Consider the following 25571-nt stretch of genomic DNA (forward strand, 5'->3'; position numbering starts at 1 on the left):
AAGTAGAACTGCTGCAACCTAACTAACCTAAGGACATCACACACATCCATGCCCGAGGCAGGCTTCGAACCTGCGACCGTAGCAGTAGCGCGGTAACGGACAGAAGCGCCTAGAACCGCTCGGCCACCACAGCGGCGAACCGCACAATAACCCAGGGTTCGTTGTGGGGCGGCGGTGGGGTGAGTGGTCTGCTGTAGCCTGTCGTGGGGCTACGGCGGGGACGAAGCCTCTCCGTCGTTTCTAGGTCCCCAGTTCAATGCAATACAATTTCGTGTGAGAAAAGGGCAAGCTGAATGTCGCACGAGCGATGCTTTCTAAATCCATGTAAATTCGTGCACACAAGCTTCTCAGTCTCAATAAAGTTTATTATGTTCGAACTGAAAAGATTTTCAAGGATTCTGCAACAAATAGAAGTAGTTTTGAAGTTTATGAAGTAGTTTTGAAGTTTAGGAGGAGAGGGGAGAGAAGATGAAAGGACAGGATAGGCCACTATGAAAATAGATGCATCAAACAACCGTGTCACGGAACGGCACTAAGCCGTGGTTTCACAGCGTCGTACTAGGCCAGTATATATGGGAAATCAAACCCTATTCATTATGATGGTGGCAGAGAGCTGGACGACTTCATGAAATGTACAGCAAGACAAGTCACTCCAGCGCTCCAGGGCTGGGATCGCAAGGGAAAGTCTAGAAAGCAATAGCTGTAAGGGAAACTACCTAGATCAGAGGAAGGACTTTTCTGCAACGATTTCCCTGTGTGCGTGAATTGTTTCTGGCAGCGAGACATTTAGATTGAGCCATTTCCAGATTTTCTAGCTCCCCTGCCATGTCCAAGCTTCTGACATTTCACGGCCCGACTCATAGAACATTATCCTTTCGTTGGTTGTTCAGTCTTTTTCTCATGGTCACCTCTCCTTTGGCCGTCCCCTCCTGGAGATCTGATTGGGGGACTATTCCGCAACCTTCTGCCACTGGAGAGATCATCATAACACTTTGTCAACTACAGGTCACACGTCATGTAAATACACGTCAAGCGTCTTTAACGCAGTGGTTTCCATTTCCTTCTGAATCCTCATCCTCGTCGTCATTGGCGACTCTTCCGCCTATAGGGGCAGTGTCCCACCCCAAGAACAAGAGACTGCCTCCGGAATCCAAACTGATCTTCCCGGAGGTCAACTTCTACCAGCTTTTCCAGTCTTCTGTAAAGAAATCGAGTTAGTACTCGTATTTTACGAACATGACTTATTCAATTGATAGTTCGGTAACATTCGCATGTGCCAGCACCAGCTTTCTTTGGAACTGGAATTATTACATTCTTCGTGAAGTCCAAGGATATTTCGCCCGTCTCATACGTGTTCCATATCAGATGGAAGAGTTGTCATGGCTGGTACTCCTAAGGCTATCACTAACGCCGGCGGAGTATCGTCTGCTCCCGGGGACTTGTTGTGACTTAGATCTTTCAGTGCTCTGACAAATTCTTCTCGCAGTATCGTATCTGCCATCACATTTTTATCTACTTCATCTTCCATTTCAATAATATCGTCCTCAAGTACATTTTCTTTGTATAGATCCTCTATATACTCCTCCCACCTTCCAGTTTTCCGTTCTTTGATTAGGACTGCATTTAGATCTAAGCTCTTGATACCCACACAGCTGCTTCTCTTTAATTTTCCTGTAGACGGCATTTATCTTTCCCCTAGCTATATATGCTTCTAATTCTTTACATTTATTCTCTAGACATTCCTACTTAGTTATTTTGCACTTTTTAACAGTGTCATTTTTCAGACGTTTATATTTTCTTTCGCCTGTCCCGTTTACTACATTTTTATATTCTCTTATGTCATCTATTAAATTCAATATATCCTCTGTTATCAAAGGATTTCTATTAGGCATCGCCTTTTCGCCTATTTGATCGTGTGCTGCTTTCACTATACCATCTCTCAAAACTACCCATTCGGATTATACTGTATGCCCTTCCTCTGTTCCTGTCAGTCGTTGTCCAATGCTCCCCTTGAAACTCTCAAAAATGTCTCGTCCTTTCAATTTTACCAGATCATATCTACTTATTTTCTTACCTTTTTGCAGTTTCTTCAGTTTTAATCTACAGTTTATAACCAATAAATTATAGCCAGAGTCCACATTTGCCCCTGTAAACGTCTTACAATATGAAATCTGGTCCCGAAATCTTACATTATTATTTTCTTATCTTATTATATACGAAAAGCCAAAGAAATTGGTATAGCCATGCGTTCAAATACAGAACAACAAATCTTTGGCGCAGTTGTTAGATCGGTTACTGCTGCTACAATGGCAGGTTATCAAGGTTTAAGTGAGTTTGAATGTGACGTTATAGTCGGCGCATCTCCGATGTAGCGATGAAGTGGTGATTTTTCCCTTAGGACCATTTCACGAGTGCACCGTGAATGTCAGGAATCCGGTTAAATATCAAATTTCCGACGTCGCTTCGACCGGAAAAAGATCCTGCAAGAGCGGGACCAACGACAACTGAAGAGAATATTTCAACCAGACAGGAGTACAGCCCTTCCGCAAATTGCTGCAGATTTCAATGCTGGGCAATCAACAAGTGTCAGCATGCGACCAATTCGACGAAACATCATCGATATGTGTTTTCGGAGCCGAAGGCCCACTCGTGTATCCTTGCTGACTGACGACAAAAACTTTTATGCCTCGCCTGTGTCTTTCAACACCGACACTGCGCTGTAGAGGACTGGAAACACGTTGCCTGGTCGGACGAGTCTCGTTTCGAATTGTATCGAGCGGATAGACGTGATCGGGTATGGAGACAACCTCATGAATCCATGGACCCTGCATGTGAGCAGGGGACTGTTCAAGCTGTTGTGGTGCGTGTTCAGTTGGAGTGCTATGGGATCCCTGATAGGTCTAAAAACAATGTGACAGGTGAAACGTACTTAATAATCCTGTCTGATCAACTGCATCCATTCGTGTCCGTTGTGCGTTTCGAGCAGGTGTTGACAGGTGTGAAAATTACCGAACTATCAGTTTAATAAGTCACACCTGCAAAATACTAACACGAATTCTTTACAGAGGAATGGAAAAACTGGTAGAAGTCGACCTCGAGGAAGATCAGTTTGGATTCCTTAGAAATATTGGAACACGTGAGGCAATACTGACCTTGTGACTTATCTTAAAAGAAAGATTAAGGAAAGGCAATACTACGTTTCTAGCATTTGTAGACTTAGATAAAGCTTTTGACAATGTTGACTGGAATACTCTCTTTCAAATTCTAAAGGTGGCAGAGGTAAAATACAAGGAGGGAGAGGCTATTTACAATTTGTACAGAAACCAGATGGCAGTTATAAGAGTCGAGGGACATGAAAGGGAAGCAGTGGTTGGGAAGGGAGTGAGACAGGGTTGTAGCCTCTTCCCGATGTTATTCAATCTGTGTGTTGAGCAAGCAGTAGAGGAAACAAAAGAACAATTCGGAGTAGGTATTAAAATCCGTGGAGAAGAAATAAAAACTTTGAGGTTCGCGGATGACATTGTAATTCTGTCAGAGACAGGAAAGGGCTTGGAAGAGCAGTTGAACGGAATGGACAGTATCTTGGGAAGGAGGATGTAAGATGATCATCAACAAAAGCAAAACGAGGATAATGGAATGTAGTCGAATTAAGTCGGGTGACACTGAGGGAATTATATTAGGAAATGAGACACTTAAAGTAGTAAAGGGGTTTTGCTACTTGGGGAGCAAAATAACTGATGATGGTCGAAGTAGAGAGGATATAAAATTTAGACTGGCAATGGCAAGGAAAGCGTTTCTGAAGAAGAGAAATTTGTTAACATCGAGTATAGATTTAAATATCAGGGAGTCGTTTCTTAAAGTATTTGCATGGAGTGTAGCCATGTATGGAAGTAAAACGTGGACGATAAATAGTTTAGACAAGAAGAGAATAGAAGCTTTCAAAATGTGGTCCTACAGAAGAATGCTGAAGATTAGATGGGTAGATCACATAACTAATGAGGAGGTATTGAATAGAATTGGGGAGAAGAGGAGTTTGTGGCACAACTTGACACGAAGAAGGGACCGGTTGGTAGAACATGTTCTGAGGCATCAAGGGATCACAGATTTAACATTGGAGGGCAGCGTGGAGGGTAAAAATCGTAGAGGGAGACCAAGAGATAAATACATTAAGCAGGTTCAGAAGGATGTAGGATGCAGTAAGTATTGAGAGATGAAGAAGCTTGCACAGGATAGGGTAGCATGGAGAGCTGCATCAAACCAATCTCAGGACTGAAGACCACAACAACAACATTCAAGTAACCTTTCGATATTCGTTTATATTGAACCCAAAAAGTCATTGCTGTCAAGTTTTGTTTTAATTAACTTTCTGTGCCTAGTGTTCAAATGGCACTCAGGACTATGGGACTTAACATCTATGGTCATCAGTCCACTAGAACTTAGAACTACTTAAACCTAACTAACCTAATGACATCACACAACAACTAGCCATCACGAGGCAAAGAAAATCCCTGACACCGCTGGGAGTCGAACCCGGGAACCCGGGCATGGGAAGCGAGAACGCTACCACACGTGGCTAGTGTTGTGTCAGTTCAACTGCTTTTTAGGACTGCTTAGAACTCTGGAACTTTTTTGCTAAATATTCGCCAGTTAATCACAACGATTTTAATAGTCTTGTCTGAGAGAGAATTTATGTGGCTCTTGGCTCTTACACTATCACTTCTGGAACTTCAATAACTCTCATTAGTAATCAATACGTATATGCTCCCGGTTTCGAAATCTACCAGAGCTTAAATTTTGATTAATGATCAGCACTGGCAATGTTGACCCTACGAGTTCTTATCCAAGGTATGCTAAGGAAACGCAAACCTACGTTTATGGCGTTTGTAGACTTGTTGACTGGAAAGATCTCTTGGAAATCCTGAAGAGAAGACAGAGATAAAATACAGCGTTAAGTGGACCAAGGCTGTCGTAATTCACTGGCCGTTGTCGATGTCTGTCAGGTTCTTAGACACCGAGCTAACAGTAACTTTACGAAATCTCAACGTTTTACGCACAGTATCGTACACCGCACCATCGCAAATGTCGAACTGCTGCTATAAGGCTCGCAGTAGCACACTCCTGTCGTTTAAAATTGGTGTCTGAATAGCTCCGACATTTCGCGGGGCTGCCGCTGTTTCTGCGCGGAGCGTGGTACATCACTAGGGTTCAGTCGGTGCTCTTGGAATAATGCACACCATCTGGAGATATTGCTCCCGTCCATGCAGTCGTCCTCACATACGCCACACATGTACCTGTGAACTTGATTGGGTTTACACCCTTTGGCACACAAATATCAGCCTACACTCCGCTGCTCTTCCTAAGTTGACGACAGTAACATGCGCGCCATGTTTATTTCGTAGTTCAGGCTGCTCTCGCTGGAGCTACACGTGAAAACGAAATACACTGTGTAGTGCAAACTTAAAGCAATCCCGTCGTGAAATTTCAACATACTATCTCCAAAACTAGAGGATAAAAATGTTTTGTGCGTTACTTTCCGCTCCTTCCTCATATTTGCAAATGGTTAGATAATTCTAACGAGCTGTCAATAATCACTACAGATTTCCTGTAAATAAACATATATAATGAAATAGTTTTCCTTTTACTGTAGACCACTGAAGATGCATAGTATGAATAGGCGAAACATGTTTGGTGGGTTTGGTAGACACAAATAAAACATTCAGCTCCAAATGTCTGAACTTTTGCTCGTCTGCCTGATGAAGCACAGTTGATGTAGATTAAGTCAGCTAAGATGATCATCTCTGATGATCTCAGATCGTCGGGGAAAATTTAGTTTCATAGCGAGTAACTGTAGGCTAACTATGACGACTTCTGAAATAACAATTTAATTAACACGTGACGCGTATCAAACGAAACATAATTTTCTGAATAACTCCAATCGAATATTAATACTATTCATTTAGTTTACTAGGTGCACTATCCCCTTGTCACTGAGTTGGACCATTCTGCGGTAGAGGTTAGACACAGGCCTTGTAGGCAGTCCATGGAAAGTCTGCTCTCTACAGTAAAAACACGCAGTCCGTTGAAATGGGAATTAATGTAGTCGAAAGGAAAACTTAGAAACGCTCGAAGTTTTCCGGGAAAGTGTGGCGCTTCTGCCAAGACACTAGTGCATCGAACTCTAGACTATTGTCCCAGTTATTGAGGTCCGCATCAAGTAGCGGAGAAAGCACGCACTGAATGAATTCACAGACCCACTACCAGTGCCGCAACGCGTCGATATGGCACATAAGAAACTGTAACAGACATGTTAGAGGCACTTAAATGAGAAACCTTGGAATAAAGACGTAGCTTCACTGAGGCGCCGAAGAAACTGGTATAGGCATGCGTATTCAAATACAGATATATGTAAACTGGCGGAATACGGTACTGCTGTCGACAACGTCTATATAAGACAAGTTTCTGGTGCAGTTGTCAGCTGGCAGGTTTGAGTTTGAACGTGGTGTTAAAGTCGGCGCACCAGCGAGGGAACCTAGCGTGTCCGAGGTAGAGATGAACTGGGGAATTGCCCGTACGGCCATTTCTCGACTGTACCGTGAATATCAGGTAAAACATGCGGTCTCCGTCATCGCTGCCACCGGAAATAGATCCTGCAAGAACGGAACCGACGACCACTGAAGGGAATCGTTAAACGTGACAGAAGTGCAACCTTTCCGTAAATTCCTGCAGATTTCAGTGCTGAGCCATCAACAAGTGTCAGCGTGCGAACCATTCAACGAAACATTATTGATACGAGCTTTCGGAGACGAAGACCCACTCGTGTACCCTTGATTATTGCACAACACAAAGCTTTAGGGCGTCTCACTGATGGAGGGTTGTTGATGCATACGGACATGCTGCAGCACATCTCCCCTATTGGTGACTGTACGATGTTTAAAGAATTGGAGCTTTGTACGCCCACGCAACGTTAGGGTCCTTCACATCATACCATCATGTTCGACAACGTTCCTGTGTGTATGATACGACTTCTGCCATATGCGGGCACGTCCAACATTATCGAACATAAACACTTTAGAGGTATAAGTGTTTTTGGAGAGGAATAATGTTGCATGGGCGTACTGACTTCCACGCCTTTGAACAGGTACAGTCACTGCACAGCTTTGTTCTGCCACTGTACTCGTTCTCCGTATGCATCTTTTCAGGATGCATTCGACGCACACTTTTTTTTTTTTTTTTTTTTTTTTTTTTTTTTTTTTTTTGCGACAGCGCGCTACCGCAAGGAAAACCTCAGGTGGAAGAGCTCCTGGAACGAGAGAATATTTGGCGAACAGACTCACTTGGCCGTTCCCGAACTTAAATCGCATCGACCACGTATCGATCACTGATCAGTCTGGACACTATGACCGCCTACCTAATAGCCGACATGTCCACCTTTGTCACGGACAACAGCGGCGCGCAGTGGCATGGAAGCAATGAATCCTTGGTAGATCCCTGGCGGGAGTTGACACCACATGTGCACACACAAGTCACCTAATTCAAGTAAATTCCGGGGAGGGGGCGATGAGCTCAGTCACATCCCAGATGTGTTCGATATGGTTCATATCTAGCGAATTGCTGGAACCAGCACATCAATTTGAACTCGCCACTGTGTTCTTCGATGCACTCCATCAAACTTCTGGCCTTGTGACATGGCACATTATCTTGTTGGAAAATGTAACTGCTGTTGGGAAACATGGTCATCATGAAGGGGTGTTCTGCACCCAGCGCACGATACTCCATTGCCGTCATGGTGCCTTTATCGAGCTCCGCTGGACCCATGGATGCACACGTGAATGTTCCCCAGAACTTAATGGAGCCGCCGCCAGCTTGTCTCCATTCAACAGCACAGGTGCAAGCAGCTGTTCCTCGGAAGACGAGAGATTCGCGCCCATATTGGGATTCATCAGACCATGTAATGCCCTGCCGCTGCGCCAACGTGTAGTGCCGATGGTCACATGCCTATTCAGTCGAAGTTGCCGATGTCGCGGTGTTAACATCGGCGTATTCAATGGGTCGTCGGCTGCGGAAGCTTAGGAGGGTTCGGTGCACTGTGTGTTCAGACACAATTGTACTCCGTCCATCATTAAAGTCTGATGTTAGTTTTCCACAGTTCACCGTTGTTCCGTTTTACCAGTCTGCCCAGCTTACGATGTCCGACATCTGTAATGAGGGATGTCCGCCCAGCCCCACGACGTCTGGAAATGGCTTCACCTTGGTTTCGCGACGTCTTGAAAACAGCTGCAGCTCTCCTCGAACACCCTACAAGTCGTGCCGTTTCCGAAATGTTCGTTCCCAGTCTCCAGGCCATCACAATCTGCCCCCGGTCAGACTCAGATAAATCACACGCCTTCTCCATTCTAACACGGACAGCACGCTCACTGATACTAGACTACTGGCCATTAAAATTGCTACATCACGAAGATGACGTGTTACAAATGCGAAATGTAACCGACAGGAAGAAGATGCTGGGATATGCAAATGATTAACTTTTCAGAACATTCACAAAAGGTTGGCACCGGTGGCGACACCTACAACGTGCTGAGGAAAGTTTCCAACCGATTTCTCATACACAAACAGCAGTTGACCGGCCCCGCTTGGTGAAACGTTGTTGTGATGCCGTGTGTAAGGAGGAGAAATACGTACCATCACGCTTCCGACTTTGACAAAGGTCGGATTGTAGCCTATCGCAATTGCGGTTTATCGTATCGCGACATTGCGGCTCGCGTTGGTCGAGATCCAATGACTGTTAGCAGAATCCAGGCTCTGTTTGACTCGATGCCCAGGCGTATCAAGGCCGTTATTACGGCCAGAGGTGGTTGTTCTGGGTTCTGATTTCTCGATATCTATGCACCCAAATTGCGTTAAAAATGTAATCACATGTCAGTTCCAGTATAATATATTTGTCCAATGAATACCCGTTTATCATCTGCATTTCTTCTTGGTGTAGCAGTTCTAATGGCCAGTAGTGTACTTACACGGTGCGCGTGTGTGACTAGTAGCCATTCCTCGCCAGGTGACGCTGCTATCGCCTGGACGGGCTTATGTCGGTAGTAGTTCGGTGGCCACAATGCTCTGAATTATCAGTCTGTGTCTCCACATACAGCAATGGTCGTCCAGCAGTGTCAGTTGGGCTGGTGGAGGAATGGAACGTCCTACCTGAACAGCTCCTTAGCAACCTTGTGGCCAGCACTGGAGCATGTCCACAGCATGCATCGGTCTAGAGCATGTATCCGCGGTGATCACACACGCTATTATGAAACACTTATGGTTTTTTGCAATGTCTGGGGAGCCTTGTTAAATCGCGATGATATCAGTCTTTGAATTAAAGTGTCATTTCTGTTCCTCTCATTGCGTATTTCATTCAGTTACCTTGAATACTCTAGTGTAGCATTTCTGCCTGTATATCGTCCAATTGTCATCGAGCTATGTTAGTTGGCAGTGACACTCATGAGTAAATGAGAAAGTTACTTTCCTCCTTTCCTCGTTTTGCACACCTGTGTAAATGAACAGTGTTAAAAGCTTATGGCTCCTCAGTTTGTTTACTACTTATTACGGTTCTAAGAAAAATTTTAGGAAGATAAATTCACATTCTCAGCGGGTCAAGACTGGTGCAGAGACCGTTTGGTTTTGACGAGTAACCTCCCACGCCCGATACCTTAAAGAATCCGTCGCGTAATCCCCACTGCACACCCTTTTTACTTTATATGCAGTTTATGTGGCATAACATTTTAATTAATTTTATATCGCTCATTGTTTCGAGCACGACTGATAAAATACGATTCTCACTATTAGTTTCTGCAGTTGAAAATATTGTAACTTTATGTCCTTTGACCTTTTATGTGGGGAAACGTACAGCACCGAAAGATTTCCTGCTGTTGACGTACAATCTTTAATTTGCAAACTATTTTTATATAACACTGATCTGGCTTGTTAGATATGGAACACGGTATCATTACCGCAACGAATTATGGAATTAAAAAAATGCCCTTCGCTACTTTCATCTCTTGAATGCACAGAAGATTACTCTTATTGCCTGTACGGAAGTTACAGTATGTCATGTTCACTAAACATAAAAGCTGCAGTGGATTGTTTTTTTTTTTAATATATGAACACTAATAACTGCCACGACAAACATGAGAGCATGAAACTAAAAAAAATTAAATTTGATTATTATGTTATTAGCCAGAACTGGTTTTGCACAGCAGTCTTTGATCATACACAAGTAAAACTTTACCACTCATGGATTATTTACGAAACTGATAACATGATAGCAGCTGCCCATGTCCATCTGAAAATGACATAATAAAATCCACAACTTCCCTCTGAAGCCTCAAGGAAGCTGAAAGAGAGAATTTTAATGTGCCGTTACCTACCGGCTAAACTGCGGGAAAACTGCTTTCATTCCATTTAATTTGAATTTGCTCTACAATCGCCGCTCGGCTCCGCGTCATGAAAAATTAGTAATATGCTGATAACGGCTAAGAATGTGGAATTAAATCTTTGGCAAGCTAGCAATAAATTATTATAGGTAATAATTTTAACAATTTCTATATTCAAAAAAATCAACATAAATTGAAAGTACACACCTTTTACAAATATCAACCTCCAATGGCGTCTTTCTCGATCAAAGGACAAACGAAGGCTACCTACGCATTCCAACGAGCGTCACAAGCTCTTACAACTCTACCAGGCTCTTACAACTTTAACGGCTACAAGACGACAGAGAGAGTAAGGTTTTAACCTCCACTATTTATAGGCAATTTAATAAGCATCTTTGTATTAACTTTTCATTATCTGCTTTGATACATACTTTCGCCGATCATAGACGTTATTTGTTAAATATAGATACATAGATATTGCACAAACATAAAAATGAAAAACTGTTATTTCCTTTTATACATAACCTACAACCATTCATACAGTAATGAAATAATAATAATACAGATAAATATTTATTTTTATTAATTTATTTTATTTGTTACAACGATTTTGTAAATGTCTTACCAGGAGACGTCACAAATCGAATTCCCGTACCAAACGTTTAATTACATTACAATTGAGTTAATGTGTTACATATTCAACAATAAGGCTACAAGTGAGAAAACTGTTGAAATCATGTCTGACGTTGTTGGAAGTCGCTAAGTGCTTTAATTTCGAAGTATTGGATCGATATAGTCAGGGTGATATGCGGGCCGTGAGTTACACAACCTCGAGACATGTACACGCATTCCAACTGTAATACTTGTCTTAGTATGTTAAACCTTTGACATAAAATTATGCCTCTTAATGAGAAGAGTATGACGGCATTTCAAATTTCGAAATTTGGTCAGTAATTATGTGAAATTCTGAAAAATCAATTTTTTGTTGCTGCCGAAAGCAGGTAGACAGGTCACCTGCAACTGGGTCTGTCCGCCGTTTACTAATATCGATTCCAAGTGACGTGCGCTGCGCCCGCCCTTACGCTGTCTATCGACAAATGTCACCCTATCGCTGGCAAATTATTTCTCGTCCTGAAAATTCCAATCAGACGTCCGGACGCAAGCAGTCGCGCGTAACACGTGACTAACTGTTTGTTGCAGCGACCCCTCGGTGCACGCGCTGCAGTTCCTGGACGTGATCAACATGAAGGACCCCACCCAGAAGTCGCACTTCTACCGCAACACGCTCAAAGACGTGCTGCCCTACGTGCCCAGGGTGAGTACTGGCCCACCTTCCAAGACTGTAGGGTAAAATGACTTTTTTTTTTAAATAATAATATCAGTATTTATAACTCTTGGTTCAAGAATCATGAAAGAAGGTTGTATACATGGAAGAACCCTGGAGATACTAAATTATGTAGCTATTAGATTATATAGATTATACTAGATTATATAGATACTAGATTATATAATGGTAAGACAGAGATTTAGGAACCAGGTTTTAAATTCTAAGACACTTCCAGGGGCAGATGTGGACTCTTACCACAATCTATTGGTTATGAACTGTAGATCAAAACTAAAGAAACTACAAAAAGGTGGGAATTTAAGGAGATGGGACCTGGATAAACTGACTAAACCAGAGGTCGTACAGAGTTTCAGGGAGAGCATAAGGGAACAATTGACAGTAATGGGGGAAAGAAATACAGTAGAAGAATGGGTAGCTTTGAGGGATGAAACAGTGAAGGCAGCAGAGGATCAAATAGGTAAAAAGACGAGGGCTAGTAGAAACCCTTGGGTAATATAAGAAATACTGAATGTAATTTATGAAAGGAGAAAATATGAAAATGCAATAAATGAAGCAGCAAAAAGGAATACAAACGTCTCAAAAATGAGATCGACAAGAAGTGCAACATGGCTAAGCAGGGATGGCTAGAGGACAAATGTAAGGATGTAGAGGCTTATCTCACTAGGGGTAAGATAGATACTGCCTCCTGGAACATTAAAGAGACCTTTGGAGAAAAGAGAACCACTTGTGTGAAGGGAAAGCAGAAAGGTGGAAGGAGTATATAGAGGGTCTATACAAGGGCGATGTAGTTGTGAACAATATTATGGAAATGGAAGAGGATGTACATGAAGATGAAATGGGAGATATGATACTGCGTGAAGGGTTTGACAGAGCACTGAAAGACCTGAGTCGAAACAAGGCCCCCAGAGTAGACAACATTCCATTAGAACTACTGACAGCCTTGGGAGAGCCAGTCCTGACAAAACTCTACCATCTGGTGATCAAGATGTATCAGACAGGCGAAATTCCCTCAGACTTCAAGAAGAATACAATAATTCCAATCCCAAAGAAAGCAGGTGTTGACAGAAGTGAAAATTACCGAACTATCAGTTTAATAAGTCACAGTTGAAAAATACTAACGCGAATTGTTTACAGATGAATGGAAAAACTGATAGAAGCCGACCTCGGGGAAGATCAGTTTGGATTCCGTAGAAATACTGGAACACGTGAGGCAATACTGACCTCACGACTCACCTTACAAGAAAGATTAAAGAAAGGCAAACCTACGTATCTAGGATTTGTAGACTTACAGAAAGCTTTTGACAAAGTTGACTAGAATACTCTCTTTCAAATTCTAAATGTGGCAGGGGTAAAATACAGGGAGAGAAAGACTGAGCAAGCAGTAAAGTAAACAAAAGAAAAATCGGAGTAGGTATTAAAATCCATAGAGAAGAAATAAAAATTTTGAGGTTCGCCAATGACATTCTAATTCTGTCAGAGACAGCAAAGGACTTGGAAGAGCAGTTGAACGGAATGGATAGTGTCTTGAAAGGAGGGTATAAGATGAACATCAACAAAAGCAAACGAAGGATAATGGAATGTAGTCGAATGAAGTCGGGTGACACTGAGGGAAATACATTAGGAAATGAAGCACTTAAAGTAGTAAAGGAGTTTTGCTATTTGGGGAGCAAAATAACTGATGATGGTCGAAGTAGAGGGGATATAAATTATAGATTGTCAATGGCAAGGAAAGCGTTTCTGAAGAAGAGAAATTTGTTAACAGCGAGTATAGATTTAAGTGTCAGGAAGCCGTTTCTGAAAGTATTTATATGGAGTGTAGCCATATATGGAAGTGAAACGTGGACGATAAATAGTTTGGACAAGAAGAGAATATAAGCTTTCGAAATGTGGTGCTACAGAAGAATGCTGAAGATTAGATGGGTAGATCACATAACTAATGAGGAGGTATTGAATATAATCGGGGAGAAGAGGAGCTTGTGGCACAACTTGACTAGAAAAAGAGATCGGTTGGTAGGACATGTTCTGAGACATCGAGGGATCACCAATTTAGTATTGACGGGCAGCGTGGAGGGTAAAAATCGTAGAGGGCGACCAAGAGATGAATACACTAAGCAGATTCAGAAGGATGTAGGCTGCAGTTGGTACTGGGAGACGAAGAAGCTTGCACAGGATAGAGTAGCATGGAGAGCTGCATGAAACCAGTCTCAGGACTGAAGACCACAACAACAATATCAATATTTATATATGTGTTTGGAGAGAGAGAGATTGATTTTTGATTGAGATTTTTACTTTAAGTTGTAACTATTTAAAATACGACCCTGTTAGTCACTTGGCCGTGTTGCGGATAGCTTTGAGCCCAAGTTTTCGTAGCTTTTCATACCTAAGGGACTACTGTTGTAAGTAAGTAAGATCAAACAGCAATCTACTTTTTGTGAGAAAAGGAGATTGAATGGTACACAAACTTCCTTCAAACCACACGTCCTGCTACATCAAAATTGGTCAGGAGTTCAGCATCATACTGTTGTACAAGAACATTACTGTAATTAAGAAATTATGAGAGGTTGTTACTTATTGAATGAAAACTATAGAGAATGGCTGCCCTGCACGGACAGGTAAGCGCCATTTCTGTACCAGTTGTTCCAGCTGATTCACGTCTAAATCCAGCGGCCTGCAGAGGAGGCAAAAAATATGTGTACAGCACTCAGTATATTTACTGCACTCAGTTGTGGGGTAAATAACAAGTGGAATATCAAAAATGGCGTGCATCTGGCGAACTTCTTGAATGCTGGAAAAAGCGTGGACGGGAAATGGGGAACACAAAGTGTTTGAAGAAATGAATGATAAGTTCAGCACGTGCTTTTCACATTATTGAATAACATCTTTGCGAAACGGTGCTGTACACTAGGGATAAACCGGGTGAGGTTAAGCTATTTTCAGCACACAGGCCTCGTATTTTGGAGAATGGACGCTTCGATACCATCCGGCCATCTAGATTCCCTAAATTACTTCAGGCAACTGAATGGATAGCCCTCGACCAAATACCTGTCCCACTCCGTAAGTACGTAAATGCCTGCATATATGAATTATCCTTTTCTTTGTTCTTAAGCTGTAACAGTATGACATGGCTAACATCCTTGTAAAAATAATCCACTGATAAATAGTGCTACTACTACCACTACCACCACCACCACCGCCGCCGCCAAGAGCAGCAGTCACGGATTATTTATTCCTGATCTATATTAACGGCATAGGAGAAATATGTATAGCCGTCTTAGATTGTTTGCAGATGATGCTGTCATTTACCGTCTTGTAAAGTCATCAGATGATCAAAACGACCTGCAAAATGATTTAGATAAGATATCTGTATGGTATGAAAAGTGGCAATTGAACCTGAATAAGGAAAAGTGTGCCGGCCGGAGTGGCCGAGCGGTTCTGGGAGCTACAGTCTGGAACCGCGCGACCGCTACGGCCGCAGTTTCGAATCCTGCCTCGGGCATGGATGTGTGTGATGTCCTTAGGTTAGTTAGGTTTAAGTAGTTCTAAGTTCGAGGGAACTGATGACCTCAGAAGTTAAGTCCCATAGTGCTCAGAGTCATTTGAACCAAGGAAAACTGTGAAGTGTGAAGTTATTCACATGAGTACTAAGAGAAATCAGCCAACTTTCGATTATGCGATAAGTCACACAAATCTGAAGGCTGTAAATTCAACTAAATACTTAGGGATTACAATTACAAATAATCTCAATTGGAACGATCACATAGATAATATTGTGGGTAGAGCAAACCATAGACTGCGATTCATTGGCAGAACACTTAGAAGGTGCTTATACCACCCTTGTCAGCCCTATTGCTGTGCAGTGTGGGATGCGCAACATGTGGGACTGACGGATGACATTGAAAGAGTGCAAAGAAGGGCTGCTCGTTGTGTATTATCGCGAAATAGGGGAGATAGTGTCACAGACATGATACGTGAATTGAAGTGGCAATCATTAAAACAAAAGCGTTTTTTTTTTTTTTTGCGACAGGATCATCTCATGAAATTTCAATCACTAGTTTTCTCCACCGATTGCGAAAACATTCTGTTGGCACCCACCTACATGGGGAGAAATGATCATCACGATAAAATAAAAGAAATATACACTACTCATGCCTACTAAAGTTTACCATCGACTGGTTCAATTTCGTTTCGAAAAGTACTCATTGTTACCACAAGCCTACTTCCGTGGTACTTCTTCCACGCTATCATTCAGAGCCTTTTCCGTTTGATCATTCGCCTAGTCAGTTTTTCTGCTCAGGGAATTGGCTATGGAACCAAAATAAGCCGTTAATGAGCTATTTAATTAGTTAAACTGGGATATGGTCTGATTAGTTAAGGTAGTAGTTAATAAGTTAGTTCCACGTTCCATGTATTATTTCACACAACAAATCGTAATGAAGTGGAACAAGTCATCTTACTTTCAAATCGCAAATTAATTTGTAAATATGGTTACATACTGAACAATTATAGGTTTTTTTAATTTTCTTTAGAAAAAACATAAAATTCGAGTAAGTAATTTCTACCCACCACTTTTTACACATTACAATAATGGAAATTCTTCTGCGGAATAGAAGTAGTTGTCAAGGATAATCTTTCTCAATTTGTTTTCCAATTTTACTTTGCTATCTGTCAGCCAGTTTCAAGCCCTGAGCAAATGGACAAATGAGGAAATGGTTAAAATGGCTCTGAGCACTATGGGACCTAACATCTGTGGTCATCAGTCACCTAGAACTTAGAAATACTTACCCTAACTAACTTAAGGACATCACAAACATCCATGCCCGAGGCAGGATTCGAACCTGCGACCGTAGCGGTCACGCGGTTCCAGACTGAAGCGCCTAGAACCGCACGGCCACACCGGCCGACTTGTGAGAAAATGAATATACTGTGAAGCAATAGGCAGAATTCTGATTCTTCAAACGGATGTCTACCTAGGTGACAGTCATTGAGCACCGTATATAATCTTACAGCACGTTTTTTTTTAGCTATGAATGGCTTTCAGTCTTAAAGATGAGTTACTCGAGATCATTATTCCATATGATGTTATTGAATGAAAATATGAAAAAGAGTCAACTTACTGATTTGACTATCGCAAAGATTCGTAATGATTCAAAAGGTAAAACTCACTAAACTAAGTTGTTTTAGGAGTTCCAGAATTTAATATTTCCAGCTTAAAATTTCATCAATATGGGCAGCTAAAAATTTTGAATTTTCCCCCTGTTATTACTCCGTCAACATGGCTTACACTTACTACTGGTGTAATACCCCTAGATGTGCAGAATTAAATTCGTTGCGTCTTGCTTGAACTGAGAGAGAAACTATTCGCAGAAAACCAGTTAATGATACTTTTAAGAACATTGTTTACCATTTCTTCTGTTACTGTAAGTATTCATTGGTTGACTACAATACTACTACCATATGCATAAATAACTAATTCTGCTATTGTATATTAGTCGGAAGATCGTTTACATACATGAGTAACAACAGTGAATCCAATATTGGGCCTTGAGAAGCCCAATACATGATATCTCCTCGGTTGAAACAACGTCCCCTTACTACACTCCTGGAAATGGAAAAAAGAACACATTGACACCGGTGTGTCAGACCCACCATACTTGCTCCGGACACTGCGAGAGGACTGTACAAGCAATGATCACACGCACGGCATAGCGGACACACCAGGAACCGCGTTGGCCGTCGAATGGCGCTAGCTGCGCAGCATTTGTGCACCGCCGCCGTCAGTGTCAGCCAGTTTGCCGTGGCATACGGAGCTCCATCGCAGTCTTTAACACTGGTAGCATGCCGCGACAGCGTGGACGTGAACCGTATGTGCAGTTGACGGACTTTGAGCGAGGGCGTATAGTGGGCATGCGGGAGGCCGGGTGGACGTACCGCCGAATTGCTCAACACGTGGGGCGTGAGGTCTCCACAGTACATCGATGTTGTCGCCAGTGGTCGGCGGAAGGTGCACGTGCCCGTCGACCTGGCACCGGACCGCAGCGACGCACGGATGCACGCCAAGACCGTAGGATCCTACGCAGTGCCGTAGGGGACCGCACCGCCACTTCCCAGCAAATTAGGGACACTGTTGCTCCTGGGGTATCGGTGAGGACCATTCGTAACCGTCTCCATGAAGCTGGGCTACGGTCCCGCACACCGTTAGGCCGTCTTCCGCTCACGCCCCAACATCGTGCAGCCCGACTCCAGTGGTGTCGCAACAGGCGTGAATGGAGGGATGAGAGTCGCTTCTGCCTTGGTGCCAATGATGGTCGTATGCGTGTTTGGCGCCGTGCAGGTGAGCGCCACAATCAGGACTGCATACGACCGAGGCACACAGGGCCAACACCCAGCATCATGGTGTGGGGAGCGGTCTCCTACACTGGCCGTACACCTCTGGTGATCGTCGAGGGGACACTGAATAGTGCACGGTACATCCAAACCGTCATCGAACCCATCGTTCTACAATTCCTAGACCGGCAAGGGAACTTGCTGTTCCAACAGGACAATGCACGTCCGCATGTTTCCCGTGCCACCCAACGTGCTCTAGAAGGTGTAAGTCAATTACCCTGGCCAGCAAGATCTCCGGATGTGTCCCCCATTGAGCATGTTTGGGACTGGATGAAGCATCGTCTCACGCGGTCTGCACGTCCAGCACGAACGCTGGTCCAACTGAGGCGCCAGGTGGAAATGGCATGGCAAGCCGTTTCACAGGACTACATCCAGCATCTCTACGATCGTCTCCATGGGAGAATAGCAGCCTGCATTGCTGCGAAAAGTGGATATACACTGTACTAGTGCCGACATTGTGCATGCTCTGTTGCCTGTGTCTATGTGCCTGTGGTTCTGTCAGTGTGATCATGTGATGTATCTGACCCCAGGAATGTGTCAATAAAGTTTCCCCTTCCTGGGACAATGAATTCACGGTGTTCTTATTTCAGTTTCCAGGAGTGTATATTGGTTGACTCAGTGAGTACAACTTTCTGCCTTCTTTTCGTTGGATATGACATTATCCAGTGATTGGTCGTCGAGGTGTACACTACAATTTTCACAATCAAATGCCTTAGATAGGTGACATAAAATAATTATTCGTAGAACGTGTCTTTTCATCAATGCACTAAAGTTACGAGTTAGATTCAGGTTTGACTCTGTTTCTGATTACTAAGTGCATTCGAAATCTGCAAAATCGTAGTCAACGATTCTCTGCTTCATTACTACTCCAGACAACATTTTCACGTCAGGTTTTACGTCTTGTTACACATTTCAACCGAATTTTCTTGCTTAATTTCCTTTGTGTATTTCTCAGGATAATTACACGTCCTTACTAGTTTCGACATCCCTCCTACGGAGTTCTGTGGTTTTCACGTCGCTTATTACGCATAATAATACTTCTATTGTCTTACTTGCCAAAGTCCATCATCAGCCACTATTTGAGGTTTAGAACGATCTGGGACAAATTTAGGCCCCTCGGTGTCCATCAAACGTTGCCACGTGTAACGCTTTGGCGGTCTACCTACGCTGATGTGCTTAGTAGAACCCAGCACGTTGTGCTGGACGGCAATTTCTCATCATAGACAAAGATATCATCAGTAGACATCGGACTTTTGGGTTCTAAAAGTCTTGTATTAGGTACCTAAAATAGGCTCTATCCCTTACAAAATTGGTTATATAAATCAGAAACAGGTAACCAAAATCTGACATTTTATTATCCAGAAAGATATGTAGGTAGACAAAAATCCACATTATATTATTGTCCATATTTTTCAAGTTCGCACATGACCATTACTCTCAACAGGAATACATATAGCTAGCCACAATTTCAACGAACACTTATTATACTCACAATGCAGTCTCTTCGATTGCATTATTGGACACAGCAGCACGCTTTCCACATCTGACTGCCTCATTTCACGAACTTCCATAAGCAACCCGGTACCATGTCTGTTTAGCCAACAGCAACTCAGAAGAAAACAGTTCCAGCTTTTTCTTTTCAATTCCTCATTTATTCTTGCTTGAATAAATTGTTAACGAGATCTCTTGCGAGGACATATTGAGAAACATAGATATATATTAAATTAAAATTAAAGCATTTACAGCCATCCGTCGCAAAAATTAAGTCTTTTGACCCGGTTTCGGCACTACTATGAGTGCTTTCATCAGAAATAAAATATTCATATGGTTTAAATGGCTCTGTGTACTATGGGACTTAACATCTGAGGTCATCAGTCCCCTAGACTTAGAACTACTTGAATCTAATAACCTAAGGACATCACACACATCCATGTCCGAGGCAGGATTCGAACCTGCAACCGTAGCAGCAGCGCGGTTCCAGACTGAAACGCCTAGAACCGCTCGACCACAACGGCCGAAATAAAATATTCAAACTGGCCTATAACATAGATACAAAAATTATGAATTTTTTTATGAAAGTGTAAGTACTGAGTAGCGGTACAAGAAAGAAACAGTACTTACATGTCACGCATAAAATAAATATCGAGCGATAAAGCGATAGTCACAAATTTTTTAAAGTAGAATACGTGGAAAGCAAGCCACTACAGGCTGCTCATATATTGCTTTCCACGTATTCTACTTTAAAAATTTTGTGTCTATAGCTTTATCGTTTGATATTTGTCTTATACGTGACATGTAAGGACTGTTTCTTTTTGTACTGTTTAGTCAGTTTTCAGTCTTAAAAGTGTACTTCTACGCTCTTAAGTTACCATGCCTCCTGCTGTCAAATAAAACATTGTCTTTTACTTCATGTACTAAATAATGTTCATGTTAACATTCTTCTGTCTATATTTTGAATGTTAAGTAGCCTACTTATATTTGCGGCTACTAGATGGCACTCTTAGTGTAATGTTCACCTGCTCGCAGTTGCTGACACGGGCGCCTCAGACTGTTGCTACCTGTGGCTTGCCTTGTGTGAGCAGCCCATACTGCCGGCACAGTAGCTCAGCATGTACGGTCAGAGGAAAGCCGGCACGGGAGCTCAGCGTGTTCGGTCAGAGGGCCAGCTGCCCTGTGTAATAAAAAAAAACTGAGTTAATGGATCAACAACGAACTGAAACGGGTGTCTTTCGACGTCCGCCTAGAGCAGATACAACGAACGAAAACGAACAAAATGAGATTAAAAAAAAGGGCTGTGTGCTCTCTGCAATAAAAACAACTGAATCAAGGAATCAAATATCAATTTGTACGGACGTCTTGTGACGTCCGCCCATACCAAACGCAACGAACTTTATCGGAAAAAATGAAAAGAAAATAGTGGTTTGCTTTCATGTATTCTCATCTAAAGAAATTTTGTGGCTAAAGCTGTATCGCTCGATATTTATTTTATACGTGAGATGTAAGAACTGTTTCTTTCTTGTAGTGTTAGTCAGTACTTACACTTCTGTAAAAAAGATTCCCATAATGTTTGTACTTATGTTATAGGCCAGTTTGAATATTTCATTTCTGATGAAGGCATTTGTGGAAGTGCCGAAATCAGGTCAAAAGAATTAATTTTTGCGACCGAGGGCTGTAATTGCTTTAATTTTAATTTGTAAACGGCTGCTGACCACTCAGCCATGTTTAAAACTTTATAGATATATATTCAATATTTGTTATAACATTTCATATTCTACTGTTTCATACTACAGATAATAGTGACACTAAATGTGCATATTTACACAAACAACGTCTTCATAGTTTTTACGTGGCGAAATACGTACGCATTTTTGTTCTTCCAACCAAGATACATGCAACTAAAAATACACATGTAAAAACGTTTTTAACATTTTTAAATACTTATAATATATTTCAGAACATTTTGAAATTAAAACAGTAGTGACACAAGGTGGTGTACACCATTGTTTTTCAGCTGAGTCTTACGAACAGTAATCCAGGAGAAGCTTAGAACTGACAAGCCAATCAAATTAGGAAGAATCTTTATCAGGATAGATTGCATAGCTTTTACGGGCACCTGGTGATCCTATGTCGGGACAGTCAAACAGCACAAAATCAAATATAAATGTTTAAAGAAACAACAGAAAGAGTATAAATCCAAATATTATTTCAAAAATCAAAATACAGCCCTAGCAACTACCTGGCACCCACAGTTCTAATAAGAAAATCTAGGAAAAATCGAGTGTTACTAATTTCAAATATTTAAGCGGAACCATCAAGAAACAGACCTGGAAAAGACTGGTTATGAAATTCGTTGTCTCAAAATTGAAACAACTATAGATATCCGTAACAAAACTGCATCTACTTTAACACACAAAAATAAAACAGTACAACGCAGTCATCGAACCACAGTGTCTTAATAGGGCTGGCAAACTTATTTTAAGGAGAGGCACATTAAAATATTCCATAAGAGAGAAAGAAAAGTAATCAGGAAAATTTGGGTCAAATTTATACTGAAAAAGTAAGATAAAGATTACAAGCAAATAAGGAAATTGAAATTTATATCAACATTTCTTCAGATATGAGAAAACGCAGACTAAAGTCTTATAGCCATATTGAAAGTGTTGTAGATATCCCTAACCCGATAAGGAGACTACTATAAATTATAAATGTAATCGACACAATATAGTGTAATATGCCTTTATTAGTACAAAGAACAACAAAACCACATTACACCAAGTTCTAGACCATACCCTCTTGCTCACGTTGCTCACAGATACTCCACATCACCATGAGAACTCTCTGGTCAGCGGTACCTGTGGCGCTGATGTCCCCACAGAGCCGACTCCCTGTCTCCTGCAGTGGTGAGCGCTTTGGGAAGTGATGTTGCTTAGACCCGTCGGTTATATGAACCACGAGCAGGTACATGTGCCCAGTCGTATCGTAACTGGCTGCAATGCTGTTTCTCTGCATCTGCTGCCTAGTGGTGGTGGTGTAGAGATGTTATGGTGCCGAAAGTGAGCCATGGGTCGCTGGGGATAGCCGAAGTTGGATACACTGGCTGCAGATGGTAACTGGGCGCGGGAGGTGATATATGGAGAGTCTGTGGTATAATATGAAGTAACTGCTGGGAGAAAGCCTGAGTAGGTGCCATGATGGTGAGCACAACATCCACCGATGACAGTAGTCTGTGGACATGGGTGAGGAAGCGAGTGATCACTGAAATGAGTGTGTCAGAGGCATCGTGGCGTGCGATTTTTATGTGCGATTTTTACAGTGTCATCGTCGACGGGTGTCACGTTGATATCTTCAGGCTGTAAGTCATGCACAATAAGGTTGGTGGCTGCCGGTTTGTCAGATGGTGATCGCCGGCCGCGGTGGTCTCGCGGTTCTAGGCGCGCAGTCCGGAACCGTGCGCTTGCTACGGTTGCAGGTTCGAATCCTGCCTCGGGCATGGATGTGTGTGATGTCCTTAGGTTAGTTAGGTTTAAGTTGTTCTAAGTTCTAGGGAATTGATGACCACGGCAGTTGAGTCCCATAGTGCTCAGAGCCATTTGAACCATTTTTCAGATGGTGATCTGGCCGGGAGGGTGTCAACGGCAGAGTGGTCATCTTGTGAGGGATTCAGATTCGTGGTGCATGTAGCATTGGTATCACAAAATACCCATGCTGGTCTGGACCTATGAAAGGAGACCATCGTCGTTTTCACAATGAGTAAGATGTCGAAGTTATGTAAGCCGCATTTGACGACTGGAAAGAGAACAGCATATGGTGTAGCGCTGGCTGGATCGTTTTACCATGTAGCATGACACAGTCGGAATCTGACAGCACTTTGTGTATGAATGTTTTCAGGTCCGCGTGCGTAGTAGCTGTTATTACCTGTGAAATGTGGACATGGCTCTTCACACTTTGCTGGGAGGTCTGTCGGGTCGCGAGGAGAGACTGCACTGGGAGCCTATAGGATTCGCCATACAGGACCTCCACCAGGGAAGCTCATAGGTCGCTCTTGTACACTGTACAAAAGCCAAGCAACGCCCATTGCAAGGACTCCACCCACTGTCTGACGTGACATATGGGTGCAGTATTGAGAGTGAAACGCCAATGCACCACCAGCCTGTTACTCTGTGGGTGGCACACAGTTGTATGATTGTAAGGCCACATAAGTAGCATAATGTGTCAAACAGAGAGGATTCTAACTGCCTCCCTTGGATTGTGATAATAGCTTCTGGAGAGCCGAAGCGAGGTAATGAAAACTCGAGTGGCAGATTTCGCTGTGATGCCTTTTGTAGGCAGGGTTTCTACACAGTATTCGACTGTGTCACTTACAGACGATACATACTGGTAGCCTTCCAGTTCCAGGAGCGGCATGATGATGCTCAAGTATCACGTGGAGGAATCGAGCATGCAGTATGCCGAAGCAGTCGAGGAGAGCTTGTGCACGGCGACCAACCATGCTACGTTGGCACATCAGGCACATTGCAACCAGATCCAGGCAATCACGTTTGACAATCGGCCATACACACCATTTGGTTACAAGCCACACTGTTGTTTGAAGCCGGCCGCGGTGGTCTCGCGGTTCTACGCGCGCAGTTCGGAACCGTGCGACTGCTACGGTCGCAGGTTCGAATTCTGCATCGGGCAAGGATGTGTGTGATGTCCTTAGGTTAGTTAGGTTTAAGTAGTTCTAAGTTCTAGGGGACTAATGACCACAGCAGTTGAGTCCCATAGTGCTCAGAGCCATTTGAACCATTTGTTGTTTGAACAATCAGTTGATCTAGGTTGTGAAACTAGTCGAAGATTGGGCAGTTTAAGTACTTAAGCGATGATAGGTCGTATTTCATTCTTTGAGAAGTCACAGAGGATTCCGGCGTCAGTGCCGCGAAGCCCTCATTGTCCGATGAGCTAATTAGATGTGTCACTGTTAAGTAAATCTGTGATGGATAGATCACGGTCTTGTTCGTCCACCAGCGTGGCATAGTCGAAGAGGTGTCAAATGGCTCTGATCCACGAAAGATAGTCGGCGATGATGGTGTTGGCTCCATGTGAATGAGAGATGTCCGTTGTTTACTGTGCGATGAGATAGAGGTGGCAAAAGCGGCTGGGCTTTACATCCGTCGATGGTTGTCATACGGAATCGGCGAGTGGTTTGTGGTCTGTATGGATCACAACATGTCTGCCTTCGATATCTTCACTGAAATATCGAACTTATTCGTACACTGCAAGTAACACGATCGAACATGGATCATTTTGACCAATGTTCGATCCATTTTTTCAGATGTGAGTGTCTTGGAGAAGAAAAGAAGTGGTTGCACTTCACTTGCCACTACCTGTTACAAAACACCCTGACGGAAGAATAGCTAACGTCAGCTGTGACAGTGAGTTGCGCGTCTGGTTTCCAGTGTTCCGTATCTGGCATGCTCGATTGCAGCTTGAATATTAGCAGCCCACAGAAGTTTCCTCTTTCCTTTTGCATTCGGTCCAGCGAGGGCCTAATTGAAAGGAGCCTGGATCGCAGCTGCATGCAGTAGTTGGTGTTAGTAAAAGTTTAAGATGCCTAAAAAACATTGTAGTTTGTGATGATTCTTTGGGGTTAGGTACTGGAACCAGCTCCATGGGATTGATACCATCGTCATTGAGGAGATGTCCGTGAACGGTCACCTCAGTCCTTTGCACCGGAGATTTCACTTCTTTAATGACCACCCCGCATCTTGGAGACCAGTGAGAACTAAATCGAGATGCTGTTCATGAACTTAGGAGTTGGCAGAAATTTTTTTGTGGTTGACGATACGCTTTGATTCTTTGTCGACGTAGCCGTCCTAATCTTTGACTCTTTGTTGCCATTGTCAGCTGTGTCACTAAAAGATGACGGTGGATAAACAACGTGGAGTGTG

The 25571-nt window shown here is 42.8% G+C and overlaps 1 protein-coding gene across 1 annotated transcript in view; it reads left to right on the forward strand.

Moving 5' to 3' along the window:
* Nucleotides 1-25571, forward strand: part of LOC126267610 (SCY1-like protein 2) — a 1033915-nt gene that overhangs the window by 742697 nt on the left and 265647 nt on the right. The window contains exon 9 of the mRNA XM_049972911.1: nt 11616-11730. Within this exon, the coding sequence (XP_049828868.1) occupies nt 11616-11730 (115 nt within the window). The remainder of the gene's footprint in view (nt 1-11615; nt 11731-25571) is intronic.

The sequence above is a fragment of the Schistocerca gregaria genome, chromosome 4 (genome assembly GCF_023897955.1).
Source record: "Schistocerca gregaria isolate iqSchGreg1 chromosome 4, iqSchGreg1.2, whole genome shotgun sequence".
Classification (NCBI taxonomy): Eukaryota; Metazoa; Arthropoda; class Insecta; order Orthoptera; family Acrididae; genus Schistocerca; species Schistocerca gregaria.